General features: G+C 40.9%; 1 protein-coding gene across 1 annotated transcript in view; it reads left to right on the top strand.

Moving 5' to 3' along the window:
* The window catches only part of arhgap20b (Rho GTPase activating protein 20b), a 34,993-nt gene that overhangs the window by 8,446 nt on the left and 3,628 nt on the right, over positions 1-22,919 (top strand). Inside the window, exons 3-13 of the mRNA XM_029700845.1 lie at positions 7,480-7,644; positions 7,891-8,040; positions 8,138-8,179; positions 8,274-8,358; positions 8,557-8,631; positions 9,037-9,103; positions 10,412-10,597; positions 19,627-19,799; positions 19,984-20,145; positions 20,334-20,440; positions 21,735-21,924. Coding sequence (XP_029556705.1) covers positions 7,480-7,644; positions 7,891-8,040; positions 8,138-8,179; positions 8,274-8,358; positions 8,557-8,631; positions 9,037-9,103; positions 10,412-10,597; positions 19,627-19,799; positions 19,984-20,145; positions 20,334-20,440; positions 21,735-21,924 — 1,402 coding nt within the window. The remainder of the gene's footprint in view (positions 1-7,479; positions 7,645-7,890; positions 8,041-8,137; positions 8,180-8,273; positions 8,359-8,556; positions 8,632-9,036; positions 9,104-10,411; positions 10,598-19,626; positions 19,800-19,983; positions 20,146-20,333; positions 20,441-21,734; positions 21,925-22,919) is intronic.

The following is a 22,919-nucleotide window of genomic DNA, read 5'->3' as shown; positions in this document are numbered from 1 at the left end:
AAAACAACCCCTGTGAAATACGGCCTGTGGGGCTCTTGCCATCACGGATTAGCTCCTACAAAAAAATGAAGATAATTTAGTCTCTATCTACCTTTTGGTTGGCTTTGTTTACAAAAGATCACTATTAATTGACACTTAATTCTGTAGACATCTAGATTCCCTCCCTCGCTAGGCCTTTTTTTGTGTCATAGTCATGAACACTGTAGTACATGCTTCTGTATTTGCAGCAACGATCATAAAGATTTCAACATTGATACTATCTTAATCATTGCCATTTGACACCTTTGTGTATGTGCTGGTAGTCCCAGGTGGTACTGGTAGCTCCGTTGTAGTCACTGGCACACCCCGCACAAGCTTTTGGGGGCCCAGATAGCATATGAACACATCATAAACCATGAAACATTTTTTAGAATGACAGGAAATTAGCTTAGGGATTCTTTAAAGTCTGGACAATCCTTGTCCGGTAGGAGAACTTTATTTGTATAATTGAAAAAATATTTTGCATTATTTGAGCTTAACATTTACAGTTAGGGGAATTTTATATTGAAAATATTTGTTTTGGGAATTTTCAAAATACTTTCAATATTATTAATTTCCTTGTCAGCTTCATGCTTGGAATTGCCCTTGTCCGGAGCAAAGGATCCAAATTTCGCTCTTCAAAAAAGTGTTAAAGTGTCGTTTCTTGCAATAGCCATCTGTGACTTTAAAGAAGATTTCTCTTAAAACTGTGATTCCTAAAAGATTTGTCCAGAGATTTGGTCAACTCAATATATTAAATTAATAATTTAACAGTATATGCATTGATTTTAATCTGACTAAATTGATCTCAAAACCCACATCGCTAAATGTGAAAAATCCTGTTAACTGATTGATTTCCTTTTTACTAATAACCCCCATAAATATTTGTCTCGTGGAGTATTTGCATATGATCTCAGTGATCATTGTCCCATTGTATGTATTAGAGTTACAAAACAGCAAAATACTAATCATCATTTAATTAAGAAGATACATATTAAAAAGTTTGTTCAACTGATTTAGCCACTATTTCCTGTATTCCTGACCCTGAGTTGGCTCTAGAAAATGTATCCTCCATATTTATTCATCTGGCAGATAAACACACCCCTTTGAAACAATTCAGAGTCAAAGATAGATCGAACCCTTGGTTTTCTTCTGAATTATCTGAGCTCATTCAGAGGAGAAATCAGGCCTGGGCCATAGAAAAAAAAACGGACTGTAGTGTATACCTAGTCAGTTGTACAACTGAATGCCTTCCACTGAAATGCGTCTTCCGCCTTAATCGACATCCACGTCTTCGGCGCCTGGGGAACAGTGGGTTAACTGCCTTGCTTAGGGGCAGAATGACAGATTTTTACCTTGTCAGCTCAGGGATTCGATCCAGCAACCTTTCGCTTACAGGCCCAACAGGCCCAACGCTCGCTTTTGGAAAACAGTAAATGCACTTTAATGTACAAATTCCTCTTCTTCCCTGCCTAAGCAAGTTCTGTCTGACTCTGGCATCATAACTGAGTTGAATGGGATAAGTGTTGCTTTTAATCATTTTTTTATCTCGGCAGGCTTTTTATTTTGTCAGTCAATCGACTGCTCTTCCCTCTGCCAGCCTCTAGCTGACTCGATGGTTAACCTGTCAACTTCTAGCGAATCTCTGTTTTTATTTCAACAATTTACTATCTGTGATGTGCTAGATGCGAGAGCTGATATGCTTGGTCCATTTTTTCTGCAGCTCTCTGCCTCCCTTATTGCTGAATCATTAACCCATATTTTTAACCTGACGATTATATCTGGTACTGTCGCCAAGGTTTGGAAGGTGGCCCGTGTACTCCCCCTTCACAAAGAAAAGGTTGTGTCCTAAATAATTATCAGCCTATTTCTAAACGTTCTTGCCTAGCTAAAATATTTGTGTTCTTAATTCATTCTCAGCTAAGATCTTTATCTTTGAAATGTATTCTAAATGTACATCAGTCGGGTTTTAAACCAGGTCATAGCCCTATCTCTGTTGCATCCTTAGTTATTGTCACATGGAATGATGCTGGAGAGACGAAGCAGGTACGAGGAGTCAAACATTGAATAAATAACGGACATGGAACGAGACAGGAACAGCATCAGCAAACAAGTAACACAAACAAAAGACAATCAATGCAGAAGCGGGGAACAGAGCTGGGGAACTGACAAATATAGGGGAGGTCAGCCTGGCGCCATCTGCGGGAGCGGACGTGACAGTTATAAATTATGAGGTTAACTGTATGGATAAAAGGCTACATTGTGCTGTTCTCTTCATTGACCTGTCAAAGGCTTTAGATACTGTTGATCACTCACTGCTAATTCAGAGGCTTTTCTCAATTGGCCTAGGCTCTATCTAACTACAGTCTGCCTTCACTGTATACAGAAAAACTTTATTGACCTGAAATTAGTTCTGAATGCAGGTAATACTAAGTATATGTTGTTCTCTAGAGCACATAATAAGTCTGATTTAAGCATACTGTACTTTGGATGGTGTCCATACAGTGCATTTGGAAAGTGTTCAGACCCTTTGACTTCTTCCACATTTTGTTACGTTAAAGCCCTGTTCTAAAATGGATTACATGTATAAAAAATTTAAAACTGAAATATCATATTTACATAAATATTCAGACCCTTTACTCAGTACTTTGTTGAAGCACCTTTGGCAGCGATTACAGCCTTGAGTCTTCAGGGAAATGACGCTACAAGCTTGGCACCACTGTATTTGGGGAGTTTCTCCCATTCTTCTCTGCAGATCCACTCAAGATCTGTCAGGTTGGATTGGGAGCAATGCTCCACAATGATTTTCAAGTCTGTCCAGAGATGCCACTCCTGCATTGTATTGGCTGTGTGCTTAGGGTTGTTGTCCTGTTGGAAGGTGAATCTTTGCCCCAGTCTGAGATCCTGAGCTCTCTGGAGCAGATTTTCATCAAGGATCTCTCTGTACTTTGCTCCGTTCATTTTTCCCTCGATCCTGACTAGTATTCCAGTCTCTGCCGCTGAAAAACATCCCCACAGCATGATGCTGCCACCACCATGCTTCAAGGTAAGGATGGTGCCAGGTTACCTCCAGACGTGACGCTTGGCATTCAGGCAAAAGAGTTGAATCTTGGTTTCATCAGACCAGAGTGACCATCGGGAACTCTGGAGCTCTGTCAGAGTGACCATTGGGTTCTTCTCCCCCAATTGCTCAGTTTAGCCAGGCAGCCAGCTCTAGGAAGAGTCTTGGTGAGAGTCACTGTGTTCTTGGGGACCTTCAATGCTAAATAAATGTTTTAGTACCCTTCCCCAGATCTGTGGCTCGACACAATCCTGTCTCGGAGCTCTACTGACAATTCCTTCGACCTCATGGCTTGACTTTTGCTCTGACATGCACTGTCAACTGTGGGACCTTATATAGACAGATCTGTGCCTTTCCAAATCATGTCCAATCAATTGAATTTACCACAGGTGGACTCCAGTCAAGTTGTAGAAACATCTCAAGAATGATTCATGGAAACAGGATGCACCTGAGCTCAATTTTGAGTCTCATAGCAATGAGTCTGAGTACTTATGTAAAAAAATTTTTTTTTTTTTTTTATACATTTGCAAACATTTCTAAAAACCTGTTTTTCCTTTGTCATTATGGGGTATTGCATGTATATTGATGCGGAAAAATATTTATTTGATCAATTTTAGAATAAGGCTGTAACATAACAAAATGTGGGAAAAGTAAAGGGGTCTGAATACTTTCCGAATGCACTGTATATACAGTACCAGCCAAAAGTTTGGACACACCTTCTCATTCAAGTTTTTTTCTTTATTTTTACTATTTTCTACATTGTAAAATAATAGTGAAGATATCAAAACTATGAAATAACACATGAAATTATGTAGTAACCAAAAAAGTGTGAAACAAATCAAAATATACTTTATTTTAGATTCTTCAAAGTAGCCACCCTTTGCCTTGATGACAGCTTTCCACACTCTCGCTCTAGCCTACACCCGCAGTAACATCTGCTAAATATGTGTATGTGACCAATGAAATTGTATTTTATTTGGTACTGTATATCGTGTCCACGCTTACAAATATCTGGATAGTACTGTATATTGTTGAGTTAGTTAAGAAGCTGAGAATAAAAATGGGCTTCTTCTATAGAAACAGGTCCTGCCTCTCGCTAAATAGTAGAAAGCAGATTATTTAGTCAACGTTCCTATCACTCCTAGACTATGGCAACATCATCTATATGAATGTAGTGCGCTGTGCTTTATTACGGAAGACAATTTTAGTACTCATCACTGCATTTTCAAACAGAAAGTTGGATGGCTGTCTTTGATGTCACGTACATTGCTATGTTTTCATTTATAAAGCCCTTTTTCATAAAGCCCCACTGCACCTAACATCATAACTAAACTTTAGACATATGAATTACCACGCTCTGGAAATTCCTTTGGTCTTTACCGAGTTAGGTAAATCAGCTTTTAGTTTTCATTCACCTTATTTATGGAACAATCTTCCAAATGTTCTTAAATGTGATGTTCTGGTGCCACTAGGGCAATTCAGAAAGCTGATTGAGGAACTTATTACTGATGAATTTGTTTGTATTTCACTTTTTTTGTGTTTTACTTTCTTTCTATGTATTTATATGTTGATGTGTGTATGTTCTGTAATTTATGTAATTCAGGGCTCATCTGTAAAAGAGACATTAGTCTGAGTATGACTCCCTGATAAAATAAAGGTTAAAATAAAATAAAACATTTAAAATAAAAAAAGCTAATTTGTCCTATTTAGCAAGCTTGCTGTTGCTAGCTTGCCTTAATCAATATCCATGTCTTTGGCATCCAGGGAACAGTGGGTTAACTGCCTTGCTCCTGGGGCAGAAAGACAGGTTTTTACCTTGTCAGCTCAGGGATTCAACCCAGCAACCTTCCGGTTACTGGCCCAACGCTCTAACCACTAGGCTACCTGCCACCCGGGGAAGCTCTAACCACTAGGAAGCTCTAACCACTGGCAGATAGCCAGTCACAAAAAAAAAGGGGGGGGGTGGAAAGGATTTAAATATAAAAATCTATATAAAAATAAGACTCATAAATATCAAAAATAAGAAACAAAGACAAATAGAAACAAATTGTACTATATAAACACAAATGAAAAAGATAATCAAATTATTACACTATTACCCTATTGCTAACAAAAAAACACACAAATAAAACTAAATTGCACAAATCGTATATCACTCAAATACACAAATAGAATAACACACTTATAAAGAAGAGAACCTGATTATTACACTATTACACTATTACACAGAAACAAAAACTAAATTGCACAACTAATTGCATTAGTACTGTACAAAGTTAGAGGTGTGCTATTTGATAGATTCCCCCGCTCCCCCTACCTGGGCTTCCAGTGGGGAGACCTGAGGTCAACCTACCCCACCCCCCTCCCCATCTTGTACTTCTGAGTAGTAGACCTTCCCAGGCAGTAGCCTGCCTAGCTTACAAACTAGAATCAGGGTTCCCACTCCGACAAGGTTAATTGAAAGGTTAATTGACCCACAGTCCCACACAGTGACATGATATCATTGACGTGACGTGCAAATCAGCGATAGAAAACCGATCGCGCAAATGTCACCATTTCGAATATTATTATTATTTTTAATGCGGGCGTTCGTTCTGTGCCGCCCCCGGCAAGATGCCACCCTGGGCGGTTGCCCATGTCGCCTATACCTAAATCCGCCACTGAGTGTAGGTGCAATGTTTGAATCAGCATGTTAGACCGCTGCGCCACTCAGGATCCCGAGTGTAGTGCACATGTGACAAACTCTTTCCATGGAGGGCTGTGTTTGCAGGTTTTTAGCTCCTTCCTTATACTTGATTGATAAATTAAGGTCACTAATTAGTAAAGAACTCCCCTCATCTACAAAGTAAAATGCATTCATACCCCTTGACTTTTTCAAAATGTTGCTGTGTTACAGACTGAATTTAAAATTACATTGAGATTTTGTGTCACTGGCCTACAAACAATACCCCATAATGTCAAAGTGGAATTATGTTTTTAGAAATATTTCTCCAAATTAATAAAAAATGAAAAGCTGAAATGTCTTGAGTCAGTAAGTATTATTCATGCTTGTTATGGCAAGCATGAATAAATTCAGGAGTAAAAATTGCTTAACAAGTCACATGATAAGTTGCATGGACTCACTCTGTGCGCAATAATAGTGTTTAAGATGATGATTTTTTAATGACTACCTCACCTCTGTACCCCACACAATTATCTCTAATAAGACCAGGGAGGTTTTCCAATGACTCACAAAGAGCACCTATTGGTAGATACGTTTTTTTTTAAATGCAGACATTGAAAATCCTTTTGAGCATTGTGAAAATTATTAATTATACTTTGGATAGTATAACTAACTCAGTTGCCGGAGAGGAAGGAAACCGCTCAGGGATTTCACCATGAGGCCAATGGTGACTTTAAAACAGTTACATAGTTTAATGGCTGTGATAGGAGAAAACTGAGGATGGATTAACAGCATACTCCACAATACTAAATGACAGAGTGAAAAGAAGGAAGCCTGTACAGAATAAAAAATATTCCAAAACATGCATCCTGTGTGCAATAAGGCACTTAAGTAAAACTGCAAAACACGTGTGTCCTTTATGTCCTGAATACAAAGCCAACACATCATTGAGTACCACTTCATATTTTCAAGCATTGTGGTGGCTGCATCATGTTATGGGTATGCTTGTCATTGGCAAGGACTAGGGAGTTTTTAGGGTAAAAAGAAATTAATGGAGAAGAGAATGGAGAATGGAGCTAAGCACAGCCAAAATCTTGGAGGAAAACCTGGTTAGTCCGCTTTTCAACAGACACTGGGAGACGAATTCACCTTTCAGCAGAACAATAACCTAAAACACAAGGCCAAATATACACTGAAGTTGATTACCAAGACGACATTGAATGTTCCTGCGTGGCTTAGTTACAATTTTGACTTAAATTGACGGCAAGACTTGAAAATGTCTGCCTAGCAATGATCGACAACCAACATGACAGATTTTTTTTTTAAGAATACTGTGCAAGTATTGTACAATCCATGTGAGCAAAGCTTACCCAGAAAGACTCACAGCTGTAATCGCTGCCAAAGGTGATTCTAACAAGTATTGACTCAGGGATGTGAATACTTATGTAAATTAGATATTTCGACGGGTGAGAAAAAAAAATGTCATCCCTTTTGAATTCAGGCTGTACTGTAACACAACAAAATGTGTAAAAAGGGAAGGGGTCTGAATACTTTCCGAATGCACTGTAAGTCAAGGGGTATGAATACTTTCTGAAGGTACTGTATGTAACCCCTGTGTGTTTTTTGTGTGATGTGATGAATGTATTGCAAATGCCTGTTTGATGGGAAACAACGTCCAGTATCATGTCTCATTGCCAGAGACATGATACCCCCTTTACAGAGTGTTTTTTGTCTTTAGGGATGCCGTCCCAGTCCCATCACCAAGAGCAGCGCTGATCCAGAGCCTAACGTCCCAGAGTGCAGAGTTTGTGATGGAAGAGCACGTGCAGCTCAGCACTGGACTGCAGACCCAGGAGAGACACTTGTTCCTCTTCAGTGACACACTCATCATTGCTAAATCAAAGTTAGTCCTCAGCATATAAAAATAATGTTCACTTACTGAACAAGATGAATAGAATAGATGAGAACTAACAATGACTTAATAGAAGTTATCATTTTCTCCATTATGTAAATTGTACAGATGTATCTTAGGACGAGAGGGGCACTTTAAAAAAAATGAAAATATAAAGGGGAATTGATGATTGCAATTACTGTTGTATTTGTCCTGATAGATTGCTGATATCGTTGTATTTACCCTGTTGTCTTGCAGGTCTTCCACAAGCCGCAAACGGAAGGAGAGAGTGAGGCTGTGTGAGATGTGGTTGGCTTCCTGCATGGAAGAGGTTGCAGAGAGAAAACTGTGCTCAAAGAACTCCTTTGTCATTGGTTGGCCTACCACCAATTACGTGGTAACTCTCAGGTAGGCTACTCCAATCTAATCATTTTTGGTTAGTACTTGACATTTAATAAAATTCCTATTTTGGGGAAATAAAGATGACATTTGTTTTCCCTATCAGTTCATCGGAGTCAAAGGAGAAGTGGCTTTCCACTTTACAATGGTAAGGAAATACTCACAAACCCCAGATGTACAATATAGAAAATGACTTCTGAAATAAAATGTATAGGATTATGTACTGTACCTATTTGGCACAGGCACATCACCAAATCCAAGGAAGTGGAATATCTCAGTAATCTCACCATGAAGGTTGTTCTCATGGACATTGGAAATAGTGCAATGGTAAGACAATTCACTCATCTACAACTACTGCTACTTCTCGGATAATTATTGATTATTTTCCCCAAATGTTCACATTCTAAATGAAATATGATTACATGTATGACTATTTCTAGTTAACATAACATTTATTCAAGTAACCTCAGAAAATATTGTTCAATTCTATAAGATTATGAAGGAATTATTTGTGTTTTAATCTAGACGACTGTGAATGTGGACAATACATGTGACGTTGACAAAGTCATCAGAATCCTCACCCAACAATTTAGACTCACTGTGAGTTGTTGCCACCAATTTCGTCTTTGTTCTATTATTAGAAGTAATCCAAATGTTCTGTTTGGATTATGTATGGATAAACATTTTACCATAATTATAGAGTAATATATCATTATTATTATTACTATTACCAAGTTCTGCAATATTACACCTGTTGTAAATCATTTGTTTTGTTTTTTTATGGTTTACTCTTTAGAATTTAGATCAAATTCTGCTACCACTAGCTTACATGTTTACTCATAAATCTTTAGAAAAGACAGGAAGAGTATCAGAAAAGGAACACAAGTATCATTGACAACATTTTATGCTTTACAATGGCATTTCCTGTCTCTGACCATGCCTGGGCTTATAGATTACTCTGAGTTTCCTTTCTTCATTCTAAACATAATTGTTCTACTCCCATAGGGCAGACCCACTGACTACCGCCTCTGGGTAGTCTCAGGGAGAGAGGAAGCCCCATATCCTCTTATCGGTGAGGAAATGTGATAGTACTATCACTATGCACTGAAACACGCCTCCAAAAACAGTCAGGATGAAGGCACACTTGGCTTGGATTTTAGACCATAGTTTCTGTCTAGTCAAAGGATTACCCAAACCAATATTTCAGTCGGGCAGGTTCTGTCTGTACTCATCTTAGTGTGTTCACATGGAGCGTTTGTGACTTGAAACTGTAATCTGGCGACCTGGCTACAGGAGCCCTTCACAAAGCCAAGGCATATTAGGAATCCTGGGGATCGGAAAAGGGATTCATGAGGGCCTTTGTGTGTCTGGAATTAATGTCTCATACAACCGCATGCTATTCTGTCTAAAGGGCAGATACCTATTTTTCTCAAGTCAATGCTGGTAGAAAATATATAATTTAGTCAATGCTCATTTTTAGATTGTAGCAGACACTCTTATCCAGAGCAACTTACAGTAGTGAGTGTATACATTTTCATACTGGTGACCTGTGAGAATCAAACCCACAACCCTGGTGTTGCAAGCACCATGCTCTACCAACTGAGATACACTGGACTACATTTAAATCAGCAGCAACAAAATAAATGTAGGTGATCTCAGTTTACATTTTTTTTGCTTAGGACTGGTACTACAAGCATTTTTATCTAACATTTGCTTTGTCTTTAAGCCCATGTAATTATAAGGAGGTTGTGATTCATCATGTATCTCCCATATAATTTAATCACTCCTTTCGATTTTTGTCTCCTTGCCTCTTGACTCCTTTCCACTCCTTTCGATTTTTGGGGTTTATTTGAACAGATAGTTCAAGCTAATGACAGATTACCAGGAAAGATAAAATGATAATGGGTCACAGAGCAGTATAGGCCCAGATTCAGTCCTACTGTGACAGCGGTATGTACGTGTACCAGGAGCAGCAGCACTAATCACTTGACTATCCAGGTCATATCATCAATCATTCATGATTATAAACTGGGTGATTCAAGCCCTGAATGCTGATTGGCTGACATTCCCGTATACCACGGGTATGACAAAACATTTATTTTTACTGCTCTAATTACGTTAGTAACCAGTTTATAATGGCAATAAGGCACCTTGAGGGTTTGTGGCATATGGCCAATATACCACGGCTAAGGGCTGTATCCAGGCACTCCACGTTGCGTTGTGCATAAGAACAAACCTTAGCCGTAGTATATTGGCCATTACCACACCCCTTTGTGCCTTATTCCTTAACTAAACAGAAATGGTAGCAGCAGGGAGTGAATGCATTTTCCAATTCTATACAAAAAAAACTGATCTGATCTACATGTGTCATGTCTGACAGGTCATGAGCATCCCTTCAGTATTATCCTGAACTCCTTGAGGGAAATGGACCGCCAAGCCTCGGCAGTCACCAACAACATTCTGACTGTAGATGGGAGCCTCTACCTTGATCACCTTCTTAAAGACGCTTCCGGCCCTCGCTTCATCCTTAGGCTAAAGGCTGAAGGGGGAGGACATGGTCGAGCAGGTGAATCATTCATTAACTTTCACAGAGAGAGAAAGATGCTGGCATGTATTGATTTTTAAGTTCCACCGATATACACCACGGGTAAACAATGTAATTTTCTTTAGTGCATTTTGTTTCTACTTTCTACACGTCAATTATCTAGCCCTCTTTACGGAAGTGGTTTATTCATAATGGAGATAGTAAATAACTTCCTGTCACGCTAGCACATGTAGTTCTACAGATGTTATCAGAATCTCCATCCTGTAATTAGAATAATTACAGTGTTCTAAATGTTCCATTGCTTGTTGGAGGCATAGCATACAGTCTCTCTGTCATAGCATACTGTCTCTCTGTCATAGCATTCTGTCTCTCTGTCATAGCATTCTGTCTCTCTGTCATAGCATAAAATTGTGAGAAATAAATTATACAAATTATTTTATAACTGACCTTTTTGCTGCTCTTTATAATGAATCATGTATTCTCAAATGCCAATTGAATTGTTTTGCACAGTCATTTCTATGCGCAAATGCGGAAAGTATATCTGAAAAACCATGCATGCCGATTTCTCTGCATGATGCCTTATTAAGGGTGTTTTCAGCAGCTGTCTTGTAATATCAACATTTTCTACTGAACAATTTATGGCAAGACTCATGTATTTAACTTTTTCCACCATACATCAGTGCTCACATCTCAGGAACGATAAAATGATAATGGGTCACAGAGCAGTATAGGCCCAGATTCAGTCCTACTGTGACAGCGGTATGTACGTGTACCAGGAGCAGCAGCACTAACCACTTGACTATCCAGGTCATATCATCAATCATTCATGATTATAAACTGGGTGATTCAAGCCCTGAATGCTGATTGGCCAACATTCAAGTATACCACAGGTATGACAAAACATTTATTTTTGCTGCTCTAATTATGTTAGTAACCAGTTTATAATGGCAGTAAGGCACCTCAAGGGTTTGTGGTATATGGCCAATATACCACGTCTAAGGGCTGTATCCACACATCAGTTCCTCACATCCCTGTCTTTTCATGTATGCCTTTGTGGCTGTATTGTCCCTGTCTGTGTCTGCATACTTAGAAAACAAGGTTCTTCAAGAGTTAATTGGTAAGGGTGATGGTTCTATGTGCAACCATAATGACTCTTTAAGTGGTAATTTAGCTGTGCGACCTGGAGTTTCATTTTGGGAGCACCAGTGGGAAAAAAAATACTCTTCTCTACACTGCTCAAACAAGACAGGATGTCTCCCGCGGTCGCTTGCTTTATGCTCCTCGGCCACACACAGCAAGCGCCACCCTCTGTCACTCATGCAGGTAGCACACAATTCCTCCAGAGAAGGGTGCAATTGCGACCGGAAATTCAGGGCATTCCTACATGTGGGCATTCCTGCATCTGCAGGAACCCCTCTTTATACTTATATTGGTAGATGTTTTATTTTGGACAGACATAGGCAGGGGCACTCCAGTAGAGTAGGTGGCATAATGCACAATAACGTTGGATTCAAGTTGCCGATAAACCCCACAGAAGAAGGGGAGGGGGCGACAACGGTAGCTAGCTAGCCATATACCAGTAGACAGTGTTTGCGGTCCAAACATTTAAAAGACACACCCTCGTCCACTTACCCTCGCCTTATGCCCTTGGAGGAATCCCCGTCGCCATCTTGGAGGGTGGTCCAAATGATGAGCCAAGCAAGGGAAGTTTGCAACGTAAGCCCCTCAGCCCTCGTATTTAGTCGTCTTTGCGAGTGTACAAATATGTTCACTCCGGGGCCTGAAACTCCCCATAATTCAATTCGCAACGATTGTACATCCGCTAAGAAAAGTCAGCAAAAACTTAAAAACCACATCAATGGAGAAGTCACCATACAAGTGTAAGTAAAAACGAATGCAAATAAGTTAGAAATGATGCTACTAATGAACATGACGGCCCAAACACGTCACGTAAATATGTTTTTGTTTGGTTTGGAAATTGTAGAAATTATACATTTTCCTTCTTCAGAAGTTCCAGCTAGGCAGGCTAAAGTTAGTTAGCTAATTAATTTACTAGCTATCATACAGTAGGCATATATTAATAATTATATATACACTGCTCAAAAAAATAAAGGGAACACTTAAACAACACAATGTAACTCCAAGTCAATTACACTTCTGTGAAATCAAACTGTCCACTTAGGAAGCAACACTGATTGACAATAAATTTCACATGCTGTTGTGCAAATGGAATAGACAACAGGTGGAAATTATAGGCAATTAGCAAGACACCCCCAATAAAGGAGTGGTTCTGCAGGTGGGGACCACAGACCACTTCCCAGTTCCTATGCTTCCTGGCTGATGTTTTGGTCACTTTTGAATGCTGGCGGTGCGTTCACTCTCGTGGTAGCATGAGACGGAGTCTACAACCCACACAAGTTGCTCAGGTAGTGCAGCTCATCCAGGATGGCACATCAATGCGAGCTGTGGCAAGAAGGTTTGCTGTGTCTGTCAGCGTAGTGTCCAGAGCATGGAGGCGCTACCAGGAGACAGGCCAGTACATCAGGAGACGTGGAGGAGGCCGTAGGAGGGCAACAACCCAGCAGCAGGACCGCTACCTCCGCCTTTGTGCAAGGGGGAGCAGGAGGAGCACTGCCAGAGCCCTGCAAAATGACCTCCAGCAGGCCACAAATGTGAATGTGTCTGCTCAAACGGTCAGAAACAGACTCCATGAGGGTGGTAGGAGGGCCCGACGTCCACAGGTGGGGGTTGTGCTTACAGCCCAACACCGTGCAGGACGTTTGGCATTTGCCAGAGAACACCAAGATTGGCAAATTCGCCACTGGCGCCCTGTGCTCTTCACAGATGAAAGCAGGTTCACACTGAGCACATGTGACAGACGTGACAGAGTCTGGAGACGCCGTGGAGAACGTTCTGCTGCCTGCAACATCCTCCAGCATGACCGGTTTGGCGGTGGGTCAGTCATGGTGTGGGGTGGCATTTCTTTGGGGGGCCGCCCTCCATGTGCTTGCCAGAGGTAGCCCGACTGCCATTAGGTACCGAGATGAGATCCTCAGACCCCTTGTGAGACCATATGCTGGTGCGGTTGGCCTTGGGTTCCTCCTAATGCAAGACAATGCTAGACCTCATGTGGCTGGAGTGTGTCAGCAGTTCCTGTAAGAGGAAGGCATTGATGCTATGGACTGGCCCGCCCGTTCCCCAGACCTGAATCCAATTGAGCACATCTGGGACATCATGTCTCGCTCCATCCACCAACGCCACGTTGCACCACAGACTGTCAAGGAGTTGGCGGATGCTTTAGTCGATGTCTGGGAGGAGATCCCTCAGGAGACCATCCGCCACCTCATCAGGGGCATGCCCAGGCGTTGTAGGGAGGTCATACAGGCACATGGAGGCCACACACACTACTGAGCCTCATTTTGACTTGTTTTAAGGACATTACATCAAAGTTGGATCAGCCTGTAGTGTGGTTTTACACTTTAATTTTGAATGTGACTCCAAATCCCGACCTCCATGGGTTGATAAATTGGATTTCCATTGATTATTTTTGTGTTATTTTGTTGTCAGCACATTCAACTATGTAAAGAAAAAAGTATTTAATAAGATTATTTCTTTCATTCAGATCTAGGATGTGTTGTTTAAGTGTTCCCTTTATTTTTTTGAGCAGTATATTTAATATAAGTAGACATGCACTCATAATTGACTGTAGCGCATATAAAGCACCCACAAGCTACCGGTGGCTGAAAACACAATCATCGCAGGATGAACGAGTGACGAATTTCTGGCCAATTTCCATTTAAAAATCCTTCCTTCTTCCCTTGCCCTGCAAGTGTATACTGATCAGATGTCATGATACGTCATCAGAAGTGTCCACCTAATTTGACAGTGTCCTACGCCCCTGGCTATCGGGCACTGTTTTTCTACAGTTCTATTAACAATGACAAGGGCAGGTGTTTGTCAGGTGGGAGTGACAGACACACTGATTGCTTAGCCAGCTAGTCCTAAGGAGGACTACGGTACACAGTAAGTGGGAGGCTAAATAGCAAGCTAGCACACCGTGTTGCTAACTATCAAGCTAGCTAGCACACTGTGTCGCTAACTATCAAGCTAGCTAGTACACGTGTTGCCCTAGCCTCCTGTCTGCTGTGCTATCGGGAGGTGGGGATGACCGGTAGACAGTGTAATTTGCCCCTGCCTGTCAGGCACAGTTTTCTCCGGTACACAGCAGGCAGGAGGCTCGAGCAACACTGTGCTAGCAAACTAGCAAGTTAGTACACGGTGTCGGTAACTAGCAAGCTCTGTGATAAGAGTCACTGACTCAAAGCCACAAGAGGGTAGAACATATTTCAAACATTACATGTTAGGGGAGGTAGTTGCAAAAACGTTGGAATGGTTTAGTTCAATTCCTCAATAGTTGGTCCAGATGATCCACTGCCTCCAATGCTAGCGGGGAGACCGGTAGACCGTGTCCTTCGACCCCACTGTTTTCCCGCTGCTCTGTTAATGACGCTGAGAGCAGGTGTTCAGCAGGCAGAGAGCGAAGAACGCTGTTTATCGGTGTCATTCCCGCTAGCAAATATTTTTATTTATTTCCCTTTTGACCAACATTCAAAAGTGTCACACAAGCATGAAAATGTCTTGCTCTCAGCATTCTGTAAATTCATGCATATGTTCATGCTACAGTATATAGCATGAACATGAGATATATATATATATATCAAAACATAACAATGCTGCTTTCCATGTTGCTTCTAAATATGAATCCACATGTTTTCTCTATTATACTATTAGCTTGTGTATCTTACCCTCTCTAAAACGTGATTTAGTTAGTCTAAGGAAGCTTGCAAACACGTTTGGTGTTTGCCAAAAGGCATGTGGGAGACTCCCCAAACATATGGAAGAAGGTACTCTGGGCAGATGAGACTAAAATGTTGCTTTTTGGCCATCAAGGAAAACTCTGTCTGGTCCAAACCCAACACCTCTCATCACCCCGAGAACACCATCCTCACAGTGAAGCATGGTGGTGGCAGTATCATGCTGTGGGGATGTTTTTCATCGGCAGGGACTTGGAAACTGGTCAGAATTGAAGCAATGATGGATGGTGCAAAATACAGGGAAATTCATGAGGAGAAACCTGTTTCAGTCTTCCAGAGATTTGAGACTGAGACAGAGGTCCATCTTCCAGCAGGACAATGATCCTAAACATACTGCTAAAGCAACACTTGAGTGGTTTAAGGAGAAACATTGAAATGTCTTGGAATGGCCTAGTCAAAGCCCAGACCTCAATCCAATTGAGAATCTGTGGTATGACTTAAAGATTGCTGTACACCAGCGGAACCCATCCAACTTGAAGGAGCTGGAGCAGTTTTGCCTTGAAGAACAAGCAAAAATCCCAGTGGCTAGATGTGCCAAGCTTATAGAGACATACCCCAAGAGACTTGCATCTTTAATTGCTGCAAAAGGTGGCTCTACAAAGTATTGACTTTGGGGGGGTGAAGAGTTATGCGCGCTCAAGTTTTCTTTTTTTTTCTTTTTTTTCACAATTAAAAATATTTTGCATCTTCAAAGTGGTAGGCATGTTGTGTAAATCAGATGATACAAACCCCCCAAAAACTCAATTTTAATTCCAGGTTGTAAGGCAACAAAATAGGAAAAATGCGAAAGGGGGGGTGAATACTTTCGCAAGCCACTGTACTGGTGCTTTGCTTGTTTGATGGGCGTAGCGGGATTTCTTGTAAGTGCCGGGTTAGTGTCCCGTTCCTTGAACGAGGCAGCTCTAGCCTTTAGCTCAGTGCGGATGTTGCCTGTAACCCATGGCTTATGGTTGGGATATGTATGTACATATGGTCACTTGGGGGATGACGTGGTCGATGCACTGATTAATGAAGCCAGTGACTGATGTGGTAAACTCCTCAAAGCCATCAGATGAGTTCCGAGAACATTTTTCAGTCCATGCTAGCGAAACAGTCCTGTAGCTTGCTATCCACTTCATCAGACCATTTCCGTATAGAGCGCATCACTAGTACTTCCTGTTTGAGTTTTTGCTTGTAATCATGAATTAAGAGGATAGAGTTATGGTCAGATTTGCCAAAAGGAGGGCGCGGGAGAGCTTTGTAAGCATATCTGTGTGAAGAGTAAAAGTGATCTAGAGTTTTTTCACCTCTAGCTGCACAGGTGACACGCTGGTAGAAATTTGGTAAAATGGATTTCAGTTTTCCTGCATTAAAATCACCGGCCACTAGGAGCACCACCTCTGGATGAGCATTTTCTTGTTTCCTTATGGCCTCATACAGCTTGTTGAATGCGGTCTTAGTACCAGCATCGGTTTGTGGTGGTAAATAGACAGCTACCAAAAATGTAGATGAGAACTCTTAGTATGGTGTACAGCTTATCATGAGGTATTCTAACTCAGGCGAGCAGAACATCAAGTCTTCCTTAATATTAGAGATTGCGTGCCAGATGATGTTAACAAAGAGACACACACCATCCCCATGAGCTTACCCGACGCTGCCGTTCTGTGCTGCCGACGCACAGAAAAACAAGCTATTATCCATGTCCTTGTTCAGCTAAGTTTCAGAGAAATTGTAGGCTATTAAAGTTCTTCAAAACCTCTCCTCGGCGACAGATTGCCATTCAATGTATTTGATCTATTCCAGTGCTAGCACACCTGATTCAACTTGTCAACCAACACAAAAATAACATCTAAGGATTTTTTATTCAACACAAAACAATATTATATGGCAAAAACGTTTTTATAGAACCTTTGAAATTGAGAATAGTTCTTTAGAGAACCTTAATAAGAATGTGTACTTTACAGCACCATACAACTTATATATTTAAAAAAATACATTAAAAAAGGCTATTTGTAGTACCAGAATAAGGTTGTAACAACAGAACAACAAAAATATAAACACAACATGCAACAATTTAAAAGATTTTACTGAATTACAGTTCATATAAGACCTCAGTCAATTGAAATATATAAGTATATTAGTCCCTAATCTATGAATTTCACATGACTGGGAATGCAGATATGAATCTCTTGGTCCCAGATACCTTTAAAAAAAGGTAGGGTCATGGATCAGAAAACCAGTCAGTATCTGGTGTGAACACTATTTCCCTCATGCAGCGAGACACATCTCCTTTGCATAGAGTTGATCAGGCTGTTGATTGTGGTCTGTACAATGTTGTCCCACTCCTCTTCAATGGCTGTGGGAAGTTGCTGGATATTGGTGGGAACTGGAACACGCTGTCGCACACGTCGATCCTGGGCAATCCCAAACATGCTCAATGGGTGACATGTCTGGCGAGTATGCAGGCCATGGAAGAACTGGGACATTTTTAGCTTCCAGGAATTGTGTTCAGGTCCTTGTGACAGTGCATTAACATTCTGAAACATGAGATGATGGAGGCGGATGAAAGGCATGACAATGGGACTCTCATCATGATATCTCTGTGCATTCAAATTGCCGTTGATAAAATGCTATTGTATTCGTTGTCTTTAGCCCACCGCCACCATGGAGCACTCTGTTCACTACGTTGACGTCAGCAAACCGCTCGCCCACATGACTCCATACACGCTTTCTGCCATCTGCCCTGTACAGTTGAAACCGGGATTCATCCGTGAAAAACACACTTCTCCAGCATGCCAATGGCCATCGAAGGTGAGCGTTTGCCCACTGATGTTGGTTACGATGCTGAACTGCAGTCAGGTCCAAACCCTGGTGAGGATGACAAGCACGCAGATGAGCTTCCCTGAGACAGTTTCTGACAATATGTACAGAAATTCTTCAGTTGTGCACACCCACAGTTTCATCAGCTGTCCGGGTGGCTGGTCCCAGATGATCCCGCAGGTGAAGAAGCCGGATGTGAAGGTCCTGGGCTGGCGTGGTTACACGTGGTTTGTGGTTGTGAGGCCGGTTGGACGTACTATCAAATTCTCTAACACAACGTTGGAGGCGGCTTATGGTAGAGAAATTAACATTCAATTCTCTGGCAAAAGCTCTGGTAGAGATTCCTGTGGTAAGCATGCCAACTGTACACTCCCTCAAAACTTTAGACATCTGTGGCATTGTGTTGTGTGACAAAACTGCATATTTTACAGTGGCCTTTTATTGTCCCTGTTTAATCAGCTTCTTGATATGCCACACTTGTCAGGTGGATGGATTATCTTGTCAAAGAAAGGCACACGAACAGGGATGTAAACTAATTTGTGCGCTATGGAACATTTCTGGGATGTTTTATATCAGCTTGTGAAACATGGGATCAACACTTTACATGTTGCGTTTATATTTTTGTTCAGTATAGAAACTTTTGGTAATGGTTCTTTATAGAACCTTAGGAAAGAGTTCTTTACATCACAAAAAAAGGTTACATATAGAACCTTATGAACATGGTTGTCACGTCCTGACCAGTAAAGGGGTCATTTTGGTATTGTAGTTAGGTCAGGACGTGGCAGGGGTGTGTTTGTTTTGTGTGTTTCGGGGTTTTGTTGTATGTTCTATATTTTCTATTTCTATGTTCCATTCTATGTTGTGTATTTCTTTGTGTTGGCCTGGTATGGCTCTCAATCAGGGACAGCTGTACATCGTTGTCACTGATTGGGAGCCATACTTAGGTAGCCCTTTTTCCAACTGTCTTTTGTGGGAAGTTGATTTTGCATTGCTGTGTGTGTAGCCTGCAAAACTGTCTAGTTGTCGTTCGGCTTTTTGTTTAGTGTTCAATAAAAGTTAAAGATGAGCACTCAACCCGCTGCGCCTTGGTCCATTCACTACGACGGCCGTTACAATGGTTCTTTTCAGATTCTTTGAAAAGGGTTCGACAGTATATACAGTATATACACCAAAAAGGGTTCCGCTATCGTTACGAGCCAAATAATCCTTATTTGGCATTATATGTCATTTTTTTTGTGTGTTCCCCTCTGTTGATTCGTTACTCAAAATGACATTTTAATATTTTTGTTTGGCTGAAAGCAGGTTTGATTGAATGACAACCACATATCTGTCACTCAAAGAGTTTCTAAAGAATGCGCTGTTCATAATTTCCAACAGATTCCTTTCAGAAACACATAAAGAGAAAGAAGTCTCTTTTAGACTGGGCTCTGAGAAGAGGACATGGCAGCCAAGGAGGTGGATATCCTGAATCCCCCACAACTCCTCACAAGCTCTTTGGTCTTTCATTGTCCTCCATCTGTCATCATGGAAACCTACCCAGACCCATCATGGTGAGTTGTGATCCCCTCAAATATGAAAAATTATAAAGTATTCATCTCTACTGCTGGGAAAGCAGTGAGGATAATTCCGATCATGATGGGCAAATTAGGATAATATCAGTCATGGTGGGCAAATTATTCACAGCTTGTAATTGCGCCTGCAAACTACTACATGTCTGGTCTATTCTTCATACAGGACATGCTGTATCTGTTGTATCATGAGGGCCCCACCACCACAGGGATCTTCCGGCGCTCAGCCAATGCTAAGACATGCCGGGAACTGAAGGAAAGACTGAACTCTGGCAACAGTGTTCAGCTGGAGGGGGAGTCTGTGTTTGTTGCTGCATCAGTCATCACTGTAATTGCTTTCTGAAGTCTCACTTGTGTTTTAGATTATTTACTAGCCTGCATTGGATTTTAAACTGAAATATTATGGCCAGCAGTAACAGTAACATGTTAAAATGGAGGAACAAAAGTAAAAAAATAACTATTTTCATACTGTACTGTATAGATTTTGATTGCTAGGACTTATATTTGAATGAACAGGACTTTCTGCGCAACATCCCTGGCAGTGTGCTAAGTACTGGTCTGTATGAGAAGTGGATGGAGGTCATGGCGGCTGATATTGAAGACAAGATTGAGTTGATAAAAGGGTGAGAGATTCATACATCTGTTTATTTGTTACCAACAATAGATTAGTGGCTAAAATAAATGAGTTGTCATATGGTCCTTGATAAACTGAGACAATTGTGTTAGAGCAGGAATGAAACAAAATACTCCACCCTCTGCACCCACCTCTGATATAATGGATCTGCTTACAGTTGTTTTATTGAGATTTTCCCGCTTGAATGATTGTCCGGTGTCTACCTATTCTATGGGATTTGGAGCCTCCTGAGAGGCACAGTGGTCTAAGGGACTGTATCACAGTGCCACTAGAGATTCAGCTGTGCCACTAGAGATTCTGGGTTCGAGTCCAGGCTCTGTCGCAGCCGGCTGCGACCGGGAGACCCATGGGGTGGTGCACAATTGGCCCAGTGTCGTCCGGGTTAGGGGAGGGTTTGGCCAGCAGGGATGTCCTGGTCCCATCGCGCACTAGAGACTCCTGTGGCGGGCCGGGCGCAGTGCACGCTGACACGGCCGCCAGGTGCACAGTGTTTCCTCCGACACATTGGTGCGACTGGCTTCCGGGTTAAGTGGGCACTGTGTCAAGAAGCAGTGCGTCTTGGTTGTGTTTCGGAGAACGCACGGCTCTCAACCTTCGCCTCTCCAGAGTCCGTATGGGAGTTGCAGTGATGAGACAAGACTGTAACTACCAATTGGATACCATGAAATTGGGAAGAAAACCGGTCAAAAATGAATAAAAAATAAATAGATGTGAGCAGAAACAGAACAATATTGAAAATTGTACAACAGAATAACATCCAGTTATGTGTTCTGTCCTGTTCATATACCATTCTTTAGTCTGTCTCTGTCTTTAGTAAATTCCACTTCTGCACAGTACATACAGTAAATTTCCTTGGAAGAACACATCAATAAATGTATCTCTTCAAATTGTTGAAATTGCTCTAATGTGCCTAATGTGTGTTTTTCATAGGTATTAAGATAAAAAAACAGATATTGAATGACTTTGAAACAGGACATGAAGTGCTGAGAAGGCTATTGGAATGGAAAAACAAGCAATACAGTTCTGTGTGTTATTCTAGATTTACAAAACGATTTAATGAATTTAGCTGAATTGCAAACTACTGCTCTTCTATTCTATTGAGGGCATTTAACCTCTATTAAAGACTATTCTTTGATATGTCCTTTTATTTAACTTTTCTGCCAGTCACAGGTTTCAAGGTTTGAATCATTGTGTGCATCAGCCACTCACCCATTCCTCTCTACATTACTGGCCTCAATTAGCCGTTCGGGTATTAATGGTACTCCATTTTCTGTCCCCTTCAGGCTATTGAGCCAGCTTCCAGAGGATAATGTTACCTTGCTCCGCTACCTGTTCGCCCTTCTCTATCACATCCAGGAGAGCTCGCAGGAGAACCAGATGAACGCTTTAAACCTGGCTCTCTGTATCGCTCCCAACATGCTGTGGCTGCCCGTGCCTACTGGGCCAGAGGAGGAGAGTCAGTCCACTAAAAAGGTAGATCTACTTAGGGATCCCCTGCCCAACAACAATATTACCCTATAGACATTTTATAAGTACCATAAATAATCTTCAATAATTCATGTATTCTTTTATTTCTCTGTATTTCTTACACAGATAACTAAATGAATTATTGAAGATTATTTATTGTGTGCTGACCATCTCTATTGCTATGGACTATGAGAATCTAGCACCTGACAAGTTCTGAAAAATAATATGAGAGTGAGCATGTTATCTATTATTCTATTTTATAAATATAGTCAAAGATATAATATTTTATTAAGGCTTCAATGAAACACACAAATGCAGTAATAAATCCCTAGTGAATTGCTGAGTTTATGTATTAATACAAAATATAATGATTATTCAAAATATACAATTCAATGTATATATGCTGAAATTGTCAGTTCCCACTGGGCACAGATGTCAATTCAACATTTATTCCATGTTGGTTCAATGTCATTTCATTGAAATTAAATGAAAACAACTTTGATTCAACCAGTGTGTCCAGTGGTTTCGTATTTGGTACAGCTTTTGGAATAGGCATCATCACATTTTGGAATAGGCATCATCACATTTTGGAATAGGCATCATCACATTTTGGAATAGGCATCATCACATTTTGGAATAGGCATCATCACATTTTGGAATAGGCATCATCTCTTCAGTAGCTTATTGCTAAAATAATCATTTTAAAAGGCAACATGATGTCAAGGTTAAGAAATCAATTAAGTTTAATTTGCAGAGGATCAAAAAAAGTCTAACTGGTATATTTTTGTCTGCGACACAATTTGGCCAATGCGATTCTTATGCCAATTAAACGTCAGAACATTGATCTACTGTTTGACGTTTGTGTTGCTGTGAAACATCACAAAGATAAAAACAGTTCTCAAGAGTTCTTAAAACATCAAAGTGTAATTTATAAACTACAGTGAGCTCCAAAAGTATTGGGACAGTGACCATTTTGTTGTTGTTTTGGCTCTGAGGACTAT

Source organism: Salmo trutta, chromosome 19, assembly GCF_901001165.1.
Source record: "Salmo trutta chromosome 19, fSalTru1.1, whole genome shotgun sequence".
In the NCBI taxonomy this organism is placed as follows: Eukaryota; Metazoa; Chordata; class Actinopteri; order Salmoniformes; family Salmonidae; genus Salmo; species Salmo trutta.
The sequence above is the reverse complement of the archived record's forward strand: the minus strand, read 5'-3'. Positions and strand labels throughout refer to the sequence as shown.